Genomic DNA, 17,036 nt, shown 5'->3' with positions numbered 1-17,036 from the left:
ATATTGGCTAGCTGCGGCGCTGCAGGGCGCCAAATGGGCCAGGCTGCGCGAAGATTGCTGAGGTGCTACGTTGGGCTGGTTGGGCCGCGGGAGTGAGGGGGGCCGGCCGGGGTGGCCAGGTGGGCTGGGCGTCTTGGCCGAATTGAGAGAGGGAGGGAGCAAAAGCCTTTTCTTTTTATTTTCAACATATTTCAAATGCATTTTCAAAGATTTTGAATTCAGTTTGAATTTTGGACAAAGCCACTCTAACACAACAATAAATAATGCAGCAGCATGAATGCACCAACATGTTCCTATCCTTATGATGGATTTTAATTTAATAAAATTTATCATTTTTCTATGTTGTATGATCACATAAGTGCATAATAAAATCATTTCAACCTATTTTTAAAAATGACGCAAATTTTAGGGTGTTACAAAAACCCTCCACCACTATCTTGTTTTTAAAAGCTGGAACCTGATTCTGCTTTATCCCCAGAATAAAAAAGGTAGTGACACAACAGTAATTGTTTTTTTCATCTAGAATTAGAGGTTTTTTAGTACCAGCCAAAGATTCTATGAAGCATCAAAACTGATCAAAGGAAATAGCAATGAACAAAGTTGAGTTTTAACTTATTTGAAGGAAAAATAATTTGGTCTATAACCAGTGAGGTTAAATCTAAACATAAAGTTTAGGAGGTCAAGCTGGTGGCCTGATTACCACGATGTGATTGACCATGATGCTAAGTCCATTGGGTGCTCAATCACAAATTCAAGGACACGTTAATGACTATTTGCATGAGGCAACACAAATTTAGTACAAACAGACAAAGCGGAAAGCTATCCACCTTCCTTGCGCACAAAATTGTCGTGAAAGGCAAGACCAAGAAATGTGGTTCCAAATGCATGATGAAATGGAGAAGTCTAGCTACCTCACTACATTTGTCAGGCTGCACGACAAACCTGATTCTCTTAGGCAAATCTAACGTATCACATGTTGCTACTTTGGGAGAACGTTACACATCAAATTCGCTCACGACAAAAGTAAAATGAACTGAAAAGTAACTCTTCAATGGCCAACAAATTGCAATACGATATTTCATTATCCATACGCTGCCTAAATATACGCCCAAAGCCTAGCAATCTGACCTCAAATTGCTCGAACAAGCAATACGCATTCCCGGCAAGATGGTGCCGAAGTCCATTGGGTGCTCAATCACATCGTGGTAATCAGGCAGCTGTGTCAATCAATAACCGCGATATGAACACTCAACAGCTCCCTACCAAACAAATTGACAACTCCAGGAAGCATGGCAAATGAATATGGGCTCCTTACCTCCTCTAGATCCACTGGCTCCGCAAACACTCCATACGTATTCTTCCTGCGGAATAGGGAAGTGGCAAAAGGAGGAGAAATCGAGCTCATTAAAACTTGACGCAACAAATCTCATCTTGCGTTTGCGACAAAGATGTGAAACACGCACTTTTGAAGCTTCTCGAGAATCATCCCCATCGCCTTCCGGTCTGGCCACGGCGTCGTCCTCGCGGTCCCTAAATCCAGCAAGCGGGAAAAGGCACTCAAAAATCAAACATCGAACAAGCAGGGCCGAGAAAACAGAAAGCAAATCGGACCTGGTACCGAAGGCCGTTTCGTCCGCGGTGCGCTCATGGGGTCGCTCCTCCCACCACCACCAACCTACAAGGAGCGCAGATCTAGCGTTAGCAAGCAGCTGCGCGGTGACGCAAAAGCAAAGCTGGCGGCTTATCCGGCGGCATGGCCCACCTCGTGATGGCGAGATCTGTCGGCGTGCAGCTCGATCCGGCCGGACGCTACGAGAGGACACGACCAGGCTAGATTCAGTGGCGGAACGAACGGATGCGGCCATGAAGGCCCTAGATCCGGTCGTGGAGGCCCCGGTTCGACCCCAGCAAAGAAGTGCGACAAGCACAGACCGATGCTCGACCCCGGCGCCGGCGAGTGAAGGAGAGGAGGAGCAAGGGAGAGAGGCCACCTTCACCTGGGTCTGCTCGCGCCGGAGTCCTCGCGCGCTGGGGCGCGTGGGGCTTCAGAGCCAGCTGCCGCGTGGAGGCTCTGACCCGAACCAACCCCTGGGCCCCACCCGCGCCGTCGCACCGCCGGCCGTGGGGGCGAGCTCACCCCGCAACGCCGCATGGGGTGCCACCCGCGCTGGGGGCGCAACGCCGCGCCGAGGGGCGCACTCGCCCTGCGCCGGGGTGCGCCATGCTGGGGGCCACCCGCGCTAGGGCCCTTGCGTTGCCGCGCCAGGCCGCCCTAGCCGGGGCTCATGCCTCCCTTGCCAGGGAGCTGTGGCGCCCTCGCCCGGACGCGCGCGACCGGGCCCGCCCTAGCCACCGCCGAGAGATAAGGGGGAGGGAGGAGAGGCGGATGTGGACGGGAGAGAGAGCTAGGGTTGGAGCCGGTATATATTCGGCATGGAAGGAGACAACAGCGCCGCCGATCTCCATTCCAACGGACCAAAACATTTTTGCTAACGTGGCCACCCTGGGGAGTGTCTTGGCCAACGGCACAAGAACCACAGATCACGAATCAGACAGGCAACCTTTTTTTTGTACCGTGGACATGCTGGCCTCGCGAGCTGGCCACAACGAATTTACACTTTAAATATATATCTATGCATTCTTCTTCTTCTGTTACTGTGAAATTGTGATTAAAAAGGTGCCCTGCGCACATGCAGCAACGCGAGGGCAGGAGTATATTACTGTAGTTTTGCTTGCAAAGAAAATAAACTTTATTTTTGAATAGGCTCCGCTGTGCGCGGCTTGACCGGGCCCGAGCTGTTCCCTGGTCTGAGGTCTCTCGTGTCCTACTGGACGACCGGCTCACTTGGCGTTCGTTCGTTGCTTCCTTCACCGGCAGGGACGAACAGTTGTCTTGCAACAAAAAAAAAAAGAAAGAAAAACGTCGCCTTTCCCAATTGCCGTCACGTCTAGGATAAGTGGGTAGAGTAGCCAACGTTAACCACCCGTGTTAATTAATAGTTACCCTTCGTCGCGGGTCAAGTAGCATAGACCTGCGTCAGGAGGGGTTCCGAGTGAGAAGCGGTCAAGATGGGCCTGCGCCGTTGGCCGTTGACGCTGACGCCGCCCGTAGAAAACAATTTTGGCTGGCTCCAGTCGGCAGTTACAAGTCAGAGATGGCCTGCTCTACTCTGTTCCAAGAGACTTTTGGAGTCTCGTCTCCTCGCCTCTCCCTGAGCAGTTGGGTATGATAGAACTTTAACACTGACTAGCAGTAGATCTAGCGGGTATAAATTTAAATTTAGAATGTAGTAAACTCTAGAACATGAACTAAAACTGAGAGAGATATGATGAGAGTGTGGAGGCGTTATCAACCATCGACAGGCTTGGCGGAGGAACTAGCCATGGTATCGATGTAGGGCAGCAGTGGAGTCCGGTGGCAGAAGCGATGGCGCTTCCCATCGCTCACAACGCCCCCTCTAGATCGGCTTAGGTTTTGTAGGTGAGGATTGTGGTGGCGGCAGTGAACCTCGTACCTAGTGCTCCGGCCCTCACCTCCTTTTTATGGCGCTGCGCGACAGGGGCACACCAACCATTGATTCGGTTGGACGCCCCTGATCAGGGCGCGGGATCCAGGCCCGTCGGAGGAGATCAACCTAACATTCTCCACCTTGATCTCAACTTATAACTTAAACTTAATTTGCTTTATCTTGTTCTCATTCCATCACAGATCAGGGCATAGAGCGTGCCTCATCATCACGGTCAGTTGCCATTAGATTAACAGCTACAATGCATCTCTCTGTTTTAAAACATATTCTCATCTAGGCCATTATTGTCCAGGAATCATAGACTTTTTCTTAAACCCGTGTTGGCTAAGTGTTCTCTAAACACATTGGGTGGTAAGCCTTTTGTGAGCGGATCCACGAGTATCTTTTCTGTACTTATGTGCTCAAGACTAATTATATGATTCCGGACTTTGTTTTTCACAACATAATACTTTATGTTAATGTGTTTGGCAGCACCACTTGATTTATTGTTGTGAGCATAACATACTGCTGGATTATTATCACAGTATAACTTGAGTGGCTTATGTATGTCATCTATGACTTTCAACCCAGGTATAAACTTCTTCAGCCAATTCACCTGCCCTATGGCCTCATAACACGCTATAAACTTGGCATACATCGTAGACGATATAGTGACGGTTTGCTTGGAGCTTTTCCACGATATAGCTCCTCCTGCAAGAGTAAATATGTATTCTGACGTGGACTTTCTATCATCTCCCGCATAATCTGAATCTGAATACCCCTATATGTGTAGGGAATCAGATCTTCTATACGTTAGCATGAGACCTTTTGTGCCTTACAAGTAACACAAAACTTTCTTTACCAGTCTCCAGTGTTCTATTCAAGGATTACTCTGATATCTGCCAAGTAACCCAGTAACAAACGCTATGTCAGAGCGTGTCCACACTTGAGCATACTGTAAACTTCTGACAGCTAAAATATATGGAACCGTTTTCATTTGATCGATCTCATATTGGTTCCTGAGACATTGGAATTTTCCAAATCTATCGCCCTTGACTATGGGAGCAGGCGAAGGCTTACAATTTTACATACTGTATTTCTTTAGAATCTTTTCTAAGTATGTCTTTTGTGGTAATCCTAAAACCCTCTTTCTTCTATCTCGGTGAATCTCTATTCCTAAAGCGAACGAAACTTCACCGAGATCCTTCATATCAAAGTTTGAGGACAAGAACTTCTTCGTTTCTAGTAGTAGATTAACATCACTACTAGCGAGTAAGATGTTATCCACATACAAGATTAGAAAAATATATTTTTCATTCTTGAACTTTGCATAAACGTAATTGTCCTCTACATTTTCTTAAAACTCAAACTTTCTTACTATACTATCAAACTTTAAATATCACTGTCTTGATGCTTGTTTTAATCTGTAAATGGATTTCTTCAGGCGGCATCCCATACGTTCTTTTCCTTCCACAACAAAACCTTTTGGTTATTGTAACAACCCAAAAATCCATACACCAAAAATACCAACTACAAAAAATTTTCTTGGAACTCCCATGTAGTGATGAGTGTCATGTATAGAAAGCCAACCTGAGGGCTGCATTAGGCATAACCCCAACCCAAGTCATCACATAAGCATAGCATGACATTTGCTGATTATGTTATTTAATTTCTAACAAATAAAGGGTTGCATACATTGTTAACTCAAATTATGAGTTGGATCTTCATTTGTTTTATGTAATGCCTAACAACTCCTTTAAAAGTAATAAACCATCAAATCAAATCAAAGAATAAGGATTTGTTACACTTACTTTTGTTATACAAAATGGCTAAATAAATTCCTAATATATATATAGGAATGTTGTGGGTCACATATCTAAAACTCTAATGAATTTGGTGCACCAATTTTTGAATTCAAAAACCAAAACCAAATTTGAATTCAAACAAATGGAAGAGAACTGAAAATAGAAAAAAGAAAAGAAGAAGTGGGCCTCGCAGCCAGCCGCTCGGCCCAAGCTAGCCAGCCCAGCCAGCACCATCGCGGCCGCCCCCCCCCCCAGCGCGCGCGGTCCAGCTTGCGGCCTAGCAACGCCCGCGCGCTCCCCGCCTTCACACGCTGCCGCTGCTGCTGGACCCCGCATGTCAGCCCTACTGTGCTTCTTCTCCACGCCCACGCTGATTCTCCCCTCCGAAAAAACCCCGACAGCAATGGTAGGGCGGGCCAGGGGGTCATGCCCGGGGCATGGCCTTGCCCCCCCCCCCCCTTGCGCCGCGCCCACGCAACCCCGCACGGCCGTCGGATGGGATGCACGCCTCCGATTCCCCTCAATCTCCAACCGCCGAACGCCGGGCTCCATGGCCGAACTCGACTATAAAAGCCCCAGCCCTGGAGCCCTAGCGCTCGTCCCGTCGCCCCGCCGCCACCTTGGTGGCCGTCCACAGCCCACCCAAGCCAAGAGGGAGAAGAGGAAGAAGAGGGGGAAACGCCGAAGCCGCTGTGGGGGAGGAGACCGCCGGAGCCGAGAGCGACGCCGTCGTCTACATCACCGACGCGGTTCGACACGACACTACACGGCTACCGGAGCTACATGGCCTCGAATCGACACGGCACCACCATCCATTCTTCCACGCCACCCATGGTGAGCCCCCCCCCCTTCTGGTCTCTCTCTGCCGCTGAACCTCACCATCGGCCATGGCGCTCCACACCTGGAGCGCGTAGGCCAGCGCCTTGTCTTCGGCCACTAGGAACACACGCACCCACGCACACCCCGCGACCATGCCGTGACCACCCCGTGGGAGCCCCCTTGATCAACCATGCGCATCGCCGTCGTCACCATGTCGCCATGGCCGCTGGAGCCCCCACCGGCCACCGGGAAACCGAAACCCCGCCTCGAGCTCAGGACGCCCTTGCCGCGTCCACACGAAGCCATAGAAGCCTCATCTACCCAGCACTAGCCACTAGAGGGCCTGCGTGCACAGCCTCGCCACCGGCGAGCACTACCGAGCCACCGACCGCCGTGGCCAACGCACTAGAGGACCTTGACCACCACTTAGACCTCAGGATCATGATCGCCGTGGCCTAGGGAAGCTTTCCCCCTCCCCAATCGAACACCAGCACTGCCACGGAGGCTCACCGGGCACTCGCCGCCGACGGGAGCACCGCCGTGGAAGAAAACAGGGGAACACCCCCTCGCCGGCCACCCATGCGTGAGCTCGGTGCACGTGAGCCGAGCTAAGGAGAAGAGACGGTGGACTTGGTCCACCATGCGCCCTGCCGTAAGTCCATGGACCATGAGCACTGGTCCACCGTGAGCCACACGGTGTGAGCTGCGCTGTGGACGAAGCCCAATAAGAGCCCACAGCCGTGACTGGCCCAACCCGAAGCCCAACCGGCCCAGTTCGGACCCGGCCCGTATTGACCGTTGACTGGTCAACGTTGATCGTTGACCTGGCCCCATAGGTCAGTGACACAGTGTTGCTAGACCCCCACGTCAGACGATGATGTCATGCTAGCGTCGTAATGACGTCACACGGGACCCACATGTCGGTAGTAACACAGCCGAGGTGACATCATGCTGACGTCACGATGACATCAGCTGCTGACGTCAGCAGCCCTAGACCCACACGTCAGTGACCCTGACCGTTGACCGAAGACCGATGACCATTGACTCATCGTTGACTTTGACCGGGCCCACCTGTCAGTGACCCAATGGTCTCTAACCCCACCTGTCGGTGTGGATGACGTTGATGACGTCATGCTGACGTCAGCTGGGCCCCACCTGTTAGCTCAGAACCATGATGCCAACGTCATGCTGACATCATGCGGACATCAGCAAGCCACGTGGACCAACCACAGCATGACACGTGTCAGCCTAGGATTAATTCAGCCTTTTCCATTTTCAGAAATGATTTAAACTTCGGAAATTCATAACTAATTCATATGACCTCAGAAAAATACGAAACCAGGACCAAAATTCATCTAAAATCAAGCTCTACGCAATGAACCCATGTTTGAGTGCATTTAGCTCTTTTGAATGTTCATTGCTTCTATGTGCTATTTTATAGACGTCGCTAACGCGACTATAATACGATCGTTTGCAGACTCGGAGAACCTGACGGACAAGGATCGTGAGTACTGTGAGGAGTATGGAGACGACTACACTGAAAGTGCCACATCCCACCCAATCTCGTAGCACCAATTACGCATGGCTAATGTAGAACTGCTATTGCTTTACTTTACTGTTATAATCATACTATGATAGGACTTGCATTGTAGTATGCTTTCTTGATGGCCTTTACCTTGACGCAACCTTACCCCTGCATACCCTGCTATTAGGTTAGACACACACTTACTGCTATATTTTATTTGCTTATACTTCTACTACGCTTATACTACATTAATGTGTGGTGTATTCTGGACTATGGGGAGAGTGTTGCGTGTGTGACTTGGGTGTGTGGAGGGTGAGGGTTGTGTCGACCAAGTTGGAGTATACGACGAGCCTAGGGCAAGTCATGCCATGTGGTGCTACCTAGGCACCCTTGGAATGGATACCTGTGGTGGGTAAATGGTATATGAGGTGGTCCTGGGTGTGAACCTATGATGGGAGGAGCCCAGGATGGAGGTGCTGTGGTGGCACGATAAATGGAAACCCTAATGAAGACATTCTGGCTTGGTCACCCCTAAGGACTTACTAGTTGTTGATGCAAAAGTGATCTACAAACACAAAGGGCTAATACCCGAATCGATATCCAAAGCGTGCCAGTCGATTTGACCTGCTAATCGACAAGGATGAAGACACGAACACTTTGGTCCTGACAACAGCGATACGCCCGGAAGTCACGGCCAAGAGGTGCTCACACGGAACTCGAGAATCGCCGAAGGTCGCACTGAAGCGATGCAGCTCGCCGAATCAATGAGAACTCGTAAAAAGGAAAAATATGCAAATTGACGAAGTCGCCGAAAAGTAAGTAGATGCAAATAGGAGTAAAAAGTTGGTTTTGATATTGATTGATATTGTCTATTACATTGCCCCTTACTCCATATTTATACCCTGATCTAAAGAGACACAACCAAACACAACTAGGACACCAATCCCATATCTAAGGAAACACGTGACTCTTACACGAATCATAACCTAACAAATATAGAAAAGGAAATCAACTCCTATCTATTTCCCTGTCCGCCTCAATTACGATGGAAATCTCACTGTCCTCCTTCCCATCGGCATATTCCCTGCTTCATCGGCAGTAGTCTTCAAGTCTTCCTTCATCGGCATACTCCCTGTTTCATCGGCAGTAGTCTTTAAGTCTTCCTTCATCGGCATACTCCCTGTTTCATCGGCAGTAGTCGTCAAGTCTTCCTTCATCGGCATACTCCCTGTCTCATCGGCAGTAGTCTTCAAGCCTCCTTTCATCGGCATCGACAACAACTCCTCCAACCTCATCGGCAACGCCCGAGTCCAAATCAACCTTTCCATCGATCATCACCAACTATCGGCAACCATTTTTACAAACTGGCTTTCATTGGCTATCAAAGTATTCAATAACTTTCCCCTTGCCGATTGGTCCACTCCGATTATTTTGACACGTGCAAAAAACGGTGTCAACACATGCCCCCCAATTTCGGAGTATAAAACCATTAATGCTCCGAAATTTACTCCAGATAACGCTTGCCTTTGCCCAATTACCGTAACTCATTCCCCAAGCCAAAACTTGATTTGTTATCAAATCCAATCAAATCTAATCTTGATCCACGCACTTCAGTAAATATCGCACAATCGCCAACCACTCTTGCCTTGATTGAGATACCAAAACAACAACCCATCGGCAAGATCTTAACATGATAATGCTGCCATTTTAAGAATTAAAATATCATGTATCAATATCCCTTCCAAGTCATGATTACTTGTTATCAACTCATCTGTACAATCCCCTGATTATCGCGCGAATAGTTACCATATCCCCCTGCACCGCCTTGACCTATATGCGCGCGTCATAGAGATAAGTCCAAAATACCCTTATTCTGGCCGGCTTATAAATAGATTTCTCCGGAACCCTCATTCTCTATCTTCAGCCTCCAATCCTTGGCATTCTCTCTCTCCGGCGGCGACTCCGACGAACAACCGCGCGACCTCAACCAACAAGAACCCTTCTCCGGCGCTCACTTCAAGTTCTCGGCTCGTATCTCCACCTTCCTCAAGACAATGGCCATCAACTTCGACGTCCCCGCGGTTCGCTCCACTTCCACTACCTTTTACTTTGATCTTTTTGCAAATTTATTCAGTTGGTGATTTTTCCTTTCTTCTGTCTTCTGGATTCCATAACCTTAGGAACTGCGCAACAAATTAATTATCCCAACCGATCAGCCACACGTCCAATGCCTTGGACCAATGGGCAACCCAGATCCAACCGATCTGATCAACGCAGAGGTTAACAGAATCCCCTTTAGAGCCCAAAATTTCTCTCTGAACTTGTGGAAAGACACATTCCGATCTTGGCCCAAAACCACCAAAGGGTGGAAAGATTGGTATTTGAGGGTTAATAGATCGATGCAAGTATACTGGGCAGAACGAAAGTTAGACCAATGTATCAGGCTCTCTATTGCCGATATGCAGAAAAATGAATCAATGATAATTGCAGCTGCTTATTTCTGGTCAGATACGACCAATACTTTTATGTTTGGACATGGCCCAGCTACCCCTACCCTTGCCGATGTCCACATGCTTACTGGCTTGGACATCTCAACTGCCGATGAAGGCTCCATCTATGGTAGAAAGCCTGAATATAGAGTGAATACCCGTAACATCGGCGGTTGGACAGGATATATTCAAGAATACCAGAAAACCGGGACACCTAGCCAGAGGGAACATGCCACATTCCTGAATATGTGGTTAGAAAAATTTATCTTCTGTGGTCGATCAGTAGGACCAACCAACGCCTTCCTCCCTGCAGCTGAACTTCTGGCTAATGGCGTAAGGTTTCCTCTTGGCCGATACCTTCTGAGCTCCACTTATCATCTTCTTCACCAAGTGTCTCAGAAACTTCTGCTTGGCGAACCCATCGGCAACCTGGGAGGCCCGTGGTGGTTCATCAACATGTGGCTGAATGCCCATATGCACAAACGTTTGCAATGGGACTTTTTTGCTCAACAATTCCCACGAGAAATTGCCGAAGATTATGTGCTCGGGGATGATGAATCGGCAACACGCTCACCCCTCAATTTTGGTGAAGCCATAATTGTCCTTCCTGGAACAGAAGCCAACGAAGACCAAATCGGCAGATTCTTTCAAAGCTTCTATAATGGTCTTTCTCGTGATCATAGGGCCTGGGTGCCTTATATCGACGAAGAAAACAGATTCCCCCTTCTTTTCAACTTTGCCGATGACACTCTGAATCAAGATAATGAGCTCATGATGGCTATCATCACTCCCAGGGCAATTCCAGTAAACACATTCGGCAGCGGGAAAAACACCAACATTACATATGAATTTTACAACCCATCGGCAGTATCCCGCCAATTGGCTTTTGGGCAACTGCCAATCAAACTCTGCTTTGCCGATGTGATCAAACCCAGGGAAACAATCACCTGCGGAACAGACTGGAACAAGGTAGTACAACTTTCTCCTGATGCCGATACCACAGATGTTGATATATCCACCTGGACACCAATATCTTTCATCACCGAGTCATACAAGCAATGGTGGCGAGAGTGGAAAGAGCAACTGTTCGCGACTTCTGCTCACACATATCGGCACATGATCGATTCTGAATATGCCATCCCTGACGACGCGGTAAGTTTCTTTGAACTCCCTTCTGCTTTTCCTTTCATTTATCAATAACTGACTCCCTTGTAACAGGTTAACCACCCAGCACCATCGGTGAGCAAAAGTGGGAAACCCTTCAACCTCCGGCCTATTTCCCCAACATCGCCGATCGGCTACAACGCTCCCACCTTAGCCGCTTTGACCCACCAGAAGATTCGTACCAAGACCATCACTTCTAAGTCCAAATTGGCTATATCCAGGGCTACTCCATCGGCCGCTGCTACAACCTTGGTCAAAGCCTTTAAGGTAACAACCTTGTTTATTTTCACTTATGCCAATCACAAACTATATTAACCTTAATCATCAGGGGGTAAGAGCTGCTACTGGATCATCATCGGCAATTCCGCCGATATCAAGCACCACTCCTTCAGAGGTAGCTTCTTGACTTTACATTTTATCTGTTAAATATCATATCTCACACTTGTTTTACAGCAACAATTGGGTACATCGGCAAACGTACCAGATGCCCAAGCTTCACAACCAACAAGTGTCGATGCCCCCCAGCCAATCGTTGCCGATGTCCAAGCAAAGCGCAAAGCTTCAACAGATACTGAAGCACAGCCAAAACGACAAAGGTCTATGCCGATCCCTACATCTGCCCCAATGTCATCGGTCATCATACCTCAAGAGCCTACCACCGATGAAGTCACAGAGGATATCCCATCGGCAAGCTCAGCCGATCCACACGACATACTCCAGGTTGCTTCCTCCAGTCAAGCACAGGAAATTGCCTTGAAACAGGTAAACCGATCAACCTATCTGATTTTACAATACTCATACTTACCCCTGATTGATCTCCTTGTCTTTCTTTCAGGAACAAGATTCCCCGAACAGCCTATTTTCCTTTGCCATTGACATTTCTGACGACGATGGAGAGGAAACAAGTTCTTCCCTTGCACTGGGAACAATATCGGCAGAAACTAAATCCAAGTTGGAAACCCTCCTGAACTTGCTACAGCAAAGTACCGCCCAACTGGTAGATGACTCGGACCCCGCAAAGGCAATCTTCAAAACAATTCGTGGCCAGGTCCCTGCCGATGTTGAAGAAATACTCTTCCCAGCAGCTCACTTAGAAAGCCGTCAACTGCAATATCAACGGGCTGCTCAGCGCATTGCCGATAGAGCAGCTCAAGCTCAACTTAAAGGAGAGATGCTACAACTGAAACAAATCGCTGATGAGAAGCACAAGGGCATCGTCAACTTGCAGACTTCGGGTGCTGCACTTAAGCAGAAAATCTTGGATCTATCGGCAAGGAAGGCAGCTCTATTGGCTGAATTGAAAGAAATTGATGCAGCCTTAACTCATGCTCAACAAGAAGAAAGCCAGCTACCCAATGCCGTCAAAGCCCTTCAGCAAGAAAGAGATATCCAAGCTCGCAAAGCTTTAGCCATGAAGAAGAAACTCAAGCCTGTGGAGGGTGCTGCCGATGACGATATCAAAGAAATGGAAGAAGCCGACCAGATTCGCCTGCGTGCGATATTAGCTATCCAATCCTTGCTGAACGTGTAATCTTATTTATTGTATCGGCACTTTATGAGACATTGATACCCTTGCATAATTCTTAGCCGATAGTACTGTTATCGGCACTTATACTTTTATGCATCTGTCCAGATACTAGGGTAATATTTCTTTAAATATTTTCCATTTAACGCTCTGGGAAACACAACCCCTTCGAGGGTTTCTAAAATATATGCATTACCAGGAATAGACTGATTTATCCGATATGGACCTTCCCAATTAGGAGACCACTTTCCAAACTTTGAACTTTTAGTCCCAATCGGTAAAATCAATTTCCAGACCAGATCTCCATCGGCAAACTCTTTTACTTTCACCTTCTTGTCATACCATCTAGCTACTCTTTTCTTATTTTCTTCAATACTAACTAAAGCCCTTAACCGATGACCCGCCACATCTTCCAACTCATCTTTCATAAGAGTATTATACTCATCGGCTGTCAGCTGATTTTGAGAACGTATTCGTCTAGAGCCAACCTTAATTTCCCAAGGCAACACTGCATCGTGTCCATATACTAACTGATAAGGCGTTACTTTGGTTGCACCATGGCATGACATCCGATATGACCACAAGGCTTCATTTAATACTGTATGCCACCTCCTAGGATTTTCTTCAATTTTGCGCTTAATGAGTTTGATGATCCCTTTGTTAGAAGCCTCAGCTTGACCATTAGCTTGAGCATAATATGGAGAAGAATTTAAAATTTTAATTCCCATACCTACAGCAAACTCATCAAATTCTCCTGATGTAAACATAGTACCCTGATCGGTAGTGATAGTCTGAGGAATACCAAATCGGTAAACAATATGCTCTTTCACAAAATCAATCATATTGACCGATGTCACCTTCTTTAAAGGAATTGCCTCAACCCACTTTGTGAAATAATCGGTAGCAACCAGAATAAATTTATGTCCTTTACTCGATGGCGGATAGATCTGACCAATGAGATCAATAGCCCATCCCCGGAACGGCCATGGTTTGATTATAGGATTCATAGCCGATGCAGGCGCTCTTTGAATATTACCAAACTTTTGACACCCCTGGCATCCCTTAAAATATTTAAAACAATCTTCAAGAATAGTCGGCCAATAGTACCCATTCCTTCTGATCATCCATTTCATCTTGAAAGCCGATTGATGTGCCCCACATACTCCTTCATGAATTTCACCCATCAAGCTTTTCGATTCATCATTGCTAACACATCTGAGTAAAACTCCATCTATAGTTCGATAATATAATTCATCATCGAGGAGCACATATTTGGTAGCTTGGAACCTTATACGTCTCTCGACCTTTCTACATGGATCCTTTAAATAATCGACAATCTCTTTCCTCCAGTCATCGGTATCAACTGCCGATGTTAGCACTTCCTGAATAGGCTGATACCCTGAAGCATGCTGAGCTAGTCGATTAGCTTCCTCATTATGCAATCGAGAGATATGTTCAAGACGAAAATCTCTAAATCCTTTCAACAATTGCAAACATCTTTCATAATACGGAATCAAAGCTTCACTTCGGCATTCATAAATTCCATCTAATTGATTTATAACTAGCATAGAATCGCCAAAGATTTCAACAACATCGGCACGTATCTCCTTCAGCAATTCTAACCCCTTTATCAAGGCTTGGTATTCAGCTTGATTATTTGTCGCTGTAGCAACAATCGGCAATGAAAACTCATACTTCTTTCCTTGAGGTGAAATTAACACAATGCCGATACCTGCTCCTTCACCACATGTGGACCCATCGAAGAAAAGTGTCCAGGGAGCAATCCCCAAAGAATCCACCGTATTACAATGCTGAGTGACAAAATCAGCCATCACTTGCCCTTTAACTGCCTTAGTTGATTTGTAGCGTAGCTCAAATTCTGATAATGCTAAAATCCATTTGCCGATTCTACCACTTAATATCGGCATCGACAGCATATACTTGACCACATCGTCTTTGCATATGACCATACACTCGGCAGATAACAAATAATGCCTTAATTTGACACAAGAAAAGTATAAGCACAGACACAATTTCTCGATAGCCGAATACCTCGTCTCAGCATCCACTAATCTTCTGCTCAAATAATAAACAACACGCTCCTTCCCTTCAAATTCTTGAATAAGAGCTGAACCGATAACTGTATCATCAGCTGACAAATACAACCTGAAAGGCTTCCCATGTTGAGGTGGAACTAGCACTGGAGGATTTGATAAATATTTCTTAATTTCATCAAGGGCTAATTGCTGTTCAACTCCCCATACAAATTCCTGATCAGCTTTTAATTTAAGTAGTGGGCTGAAAGCCTTGATCTTACCCGACAGATTAGATATGAATCTTCTAATGAAATTAATCTTACCGATCAAAGATTGCAATTCAGTCTTATTGGCAGGAGCAATCACCTTGTTAATTGCATCAATAGACTTCCCACTGATTTCAATGCCCCGTTGATGCACCATAAAACCCAAGAATTGTCCTGCCGATACACCGAATGCACATTTATTAGGATTCATCTTCAATCCATGCCTCCTTGTGCACTCCAGTATCTTTCGCAGATCGGCTAAATGTGCTGTGATATCTCCAGACTTAATCACTACATCATCAATGTAGATCTCCACTAATGTGCCGATGTACTCATGAAAAATAAAGTTCATAGCCCTTTGATAAGTAGCACCGGCATTTTTCAAACCAAACGTCATGACTATCCACTCGAACAACCCCACATGTCCTGGACATCTGAAAGCAGTCTTGGGAATATCCTCCTCAGCCATGAATATTTGATTGTAACCTGCATTACCATCCATGAAGCTAATAATTTGATGTCCAGCCGCAGCATCAATCAACAAATCAGCAATCGGCATTGGATAGCCATCCATCGGTGTGGCTTTGTTGAGATTCCTGAAATCAATACAAACACGAAGTTTTCCATTTTTCTTATAAACAGGAACCACATTAGAGATCCACTCTGCGTATCGACATTGCCGAATAAACTTTGCTTCAATTAATTTAGTTATTTCGGCCTTAATGTCAGGAAGTACATTAGGGTTGCATCGGCGCGCTGGCTGCTGATGTGGCCGAAATCCAGATTTGATAGGTAACCGATGTTCAACTATCGATCGGTCTAACCCAGGCATCTCAGTATAATCCCAAGCAAAACAATCTTTATATTCTTTTAACAAATCTGTTATTCGCTGCTTACACTTAGAATCTAACTTAGCACTAATAAAAGTAGGCCTCGACCTATCACCATCACCGATATCTACTTCTACTAAATCATCTGCCGATGTGAACCCTTGGCCTAATTTTCCATCATCGGCAAACCTATCCATTAAAACTCCTCTTCAGAACCGACTGCTTGGATCGGTGGAATTTCATAATCAGCAACTCTAAGGAACTCTTTTTCCCAAGCTTCTCCTGATATGCATTTAGTTCGCTCATAAGTATCTGATTCTGCCGATGCGATGATATAAGAAGAATCACCAGGGACGACCTCAATCTTATCCCCAATCCACTGTACGAGGCATTGATGCATTGTAGAAGGAACACAACAATTAGCATGAATCCAATCCCTCCCTAGAAGCAGATTATATGCACCCTTGCCGTTGATAACAAAGAACGTCGTTGGCAAGGTTTTGCTGCCGATGGTCAATTCAACGCACACTGCCCCTTTAGCCGGTGACACATTGCCTTCAAAATCTTTCAACATCATATCGGTTTTGGTCAAGTCTTGCTCTCCCCTACCAAGTTTCCGATACATCACGTAAGGCATAATATTAATCGCAGCCCCTCCATCAATAAGTACCTTAGACACAGGCTGCCCATCAACTCTGCCCTTCACAAATAAAGCTTTAAGATGCTGTCTCTCGTCATCGGTAGGTTTCTCAAAAACAGCCATCATTGGATCTAGTGTTAGCTGAGCCACTTGATCAGAGAGAACAACTTCTTCCTCATTATCAGAAGTATGCCAGAAACTCATCGGCAACATGAATACCCATATTAACATCTGGCTATGGACCCTTTTTTTGTGTTTTATAACACCTGGCCACTCTGCTGATGACCAGGCCTTTCATTGGAGGATGTCTCCTGTATCAATCCTCCTAACGCTCACGTTGCTCCCTCCTCCTTCTCTCGTCTTTGGTCAGCCCTCTGGGCACCATTCGAGAAACTTGGTATTCCAAACCGGCTGATAACAGTCCTAGTTGG

General features: G+C 46.6%; 2 protein-coding genes across 5 annotated transcripts; one reads left to right on the top strand and one right to left on the bottom strand.

Annotated features, from left to right (window-relative positions):
* Nucleotides 1-143: 143 nt before the first annotated feature.
* Nucleotides 144-2,619, bottom strand: LOC136476072 (histone acetyltransferase gcn5-like). Of its 2 annotated transcripts, XM_066473751.1 has the most exons (5): nt 1,763-2,619; nt 1,612-1,675; nt 1,464-1,530; nt 1,316-1,361; nt 144-1,217 (listed from the first exon to the last, which is right to left on the bottom strand). In XM_066473751.1, the coding sequence occupies exons 2-5, from the start codon at nt 1,646-1,648 to the stop codon at nt 1,116-1,118; spliced, it is 252 nt and encodes an 83-aa protein (XP_066329848.1). In that variant the 5' UTR covers nt 1,649-1,675; nt 1,763-2,619; the 3' UTR covers nt 144-1,115. The 2 variants fall into 2 exon arrangements, with proteins under 2 accessions (XP_066329848.1, XP_066329847.1); XM_066473750.1 differs by having other exon boundaries at nt 1,612-2,619.
* A 5,616-nt stretch (nt 2,620-8,235) lies between these two features.
* LOC136471442 (uncharacterized) lies at nt 8,236-12,928 on the top strand. Of its 3 annotated transcripts, none has more exons than XM_066469177.1 (6): nt 8,236-8,470; nt 11,080-11,296; nt 11,363-11,575; nt 11,637-11,702; nt 11,762-12,070; nt 12,144-12,928. In XM_066469177.1, the coding sequence occupies exons 1-6, from the start codon at nt 8,445-8,447 to the stop codon at nt 12,837-12,839; spliced, it is 1,527 nt and encodes a 508-aa protein (XP_066325274.1). In that variant the 5' UTR covers nt 8,236-8,444; the 3' UTR covers nt 12,840-12,928. The 3 variants fall into 3 exon arrangements, with proteins under 3 accessions (XP_066325274.1, XP_066325273.1, XP_066325272.1); XM_066469176.1 differs by having other exon boundaries at nt 10,939-11,296; XM_066469175.1 differs by lacking the exon at nt 8,236-8,470 and having other exon boundaries at nt 9,677-11,296.
* Nucleotides 12,929-17,036: the final 4,108 nt, after the last annotated feature.

Source organism: Miscanthus floridulus, chromosome 8 (assembly GCF_019320115.1).
Source record: "Miscanthus floridulus cultivar M001 chromosome 8, ASM1932011v1, whole genome shotgun sequence".
Lineage (NCBI taxonomy): Eukaryota > Viridiplantae > Streptophyta > Magnoliopsida > Poales > Poaceae > Miscanthus > Miscanthus floridulus.
Note: the sequence above shows the minus strand (reverse complement) of the source record. Positions and strands in the feature narration are given on the sequence as shown.

Coding starts and splice junctions, on each gene's coding strand:
- LOC136476072 (XM_066473750.1), bottom strand. CDS start 1,648: ATGAGCGCACCGCGGACGAAACGGCCTTCGGTACCAG. Junction 1,531..1,611: donor GAAACGGCCTTCGGTACCAG/GTCCGATTTGCT, acceptor TGCTGGATTTAG/GGACCGCGAGGACGACGCCG. Junction 1,362..1,463: donor ATTCTCGAGAAGCTTCAAAA/GTGCGTGTTTCA, acceptor CCTATTCCGCAG/GAAGAATACGTATGGAGTGT.
- LOC136471442 (XM_066469175.1), top strand. CDS start 9,896: ATGGGCAACCCAGATCCAACCGATCTGATCAACGCAGAGGTTAACAGA. Junction 11,576..11,636: donor CCTTGGTCAAAGCCTTTAAG/GTAACAACCTTG, acceptor CTTAATCATCAG/GGGGTAAGAGCTGCTACTGG. Junction 11,703..11,761: donor CAAGCACCACTCCTTCAGAG/GTAGCTTCTTGA, acceptor CTTGTTTTACAG/CAACAATTGGGTACATCGGC.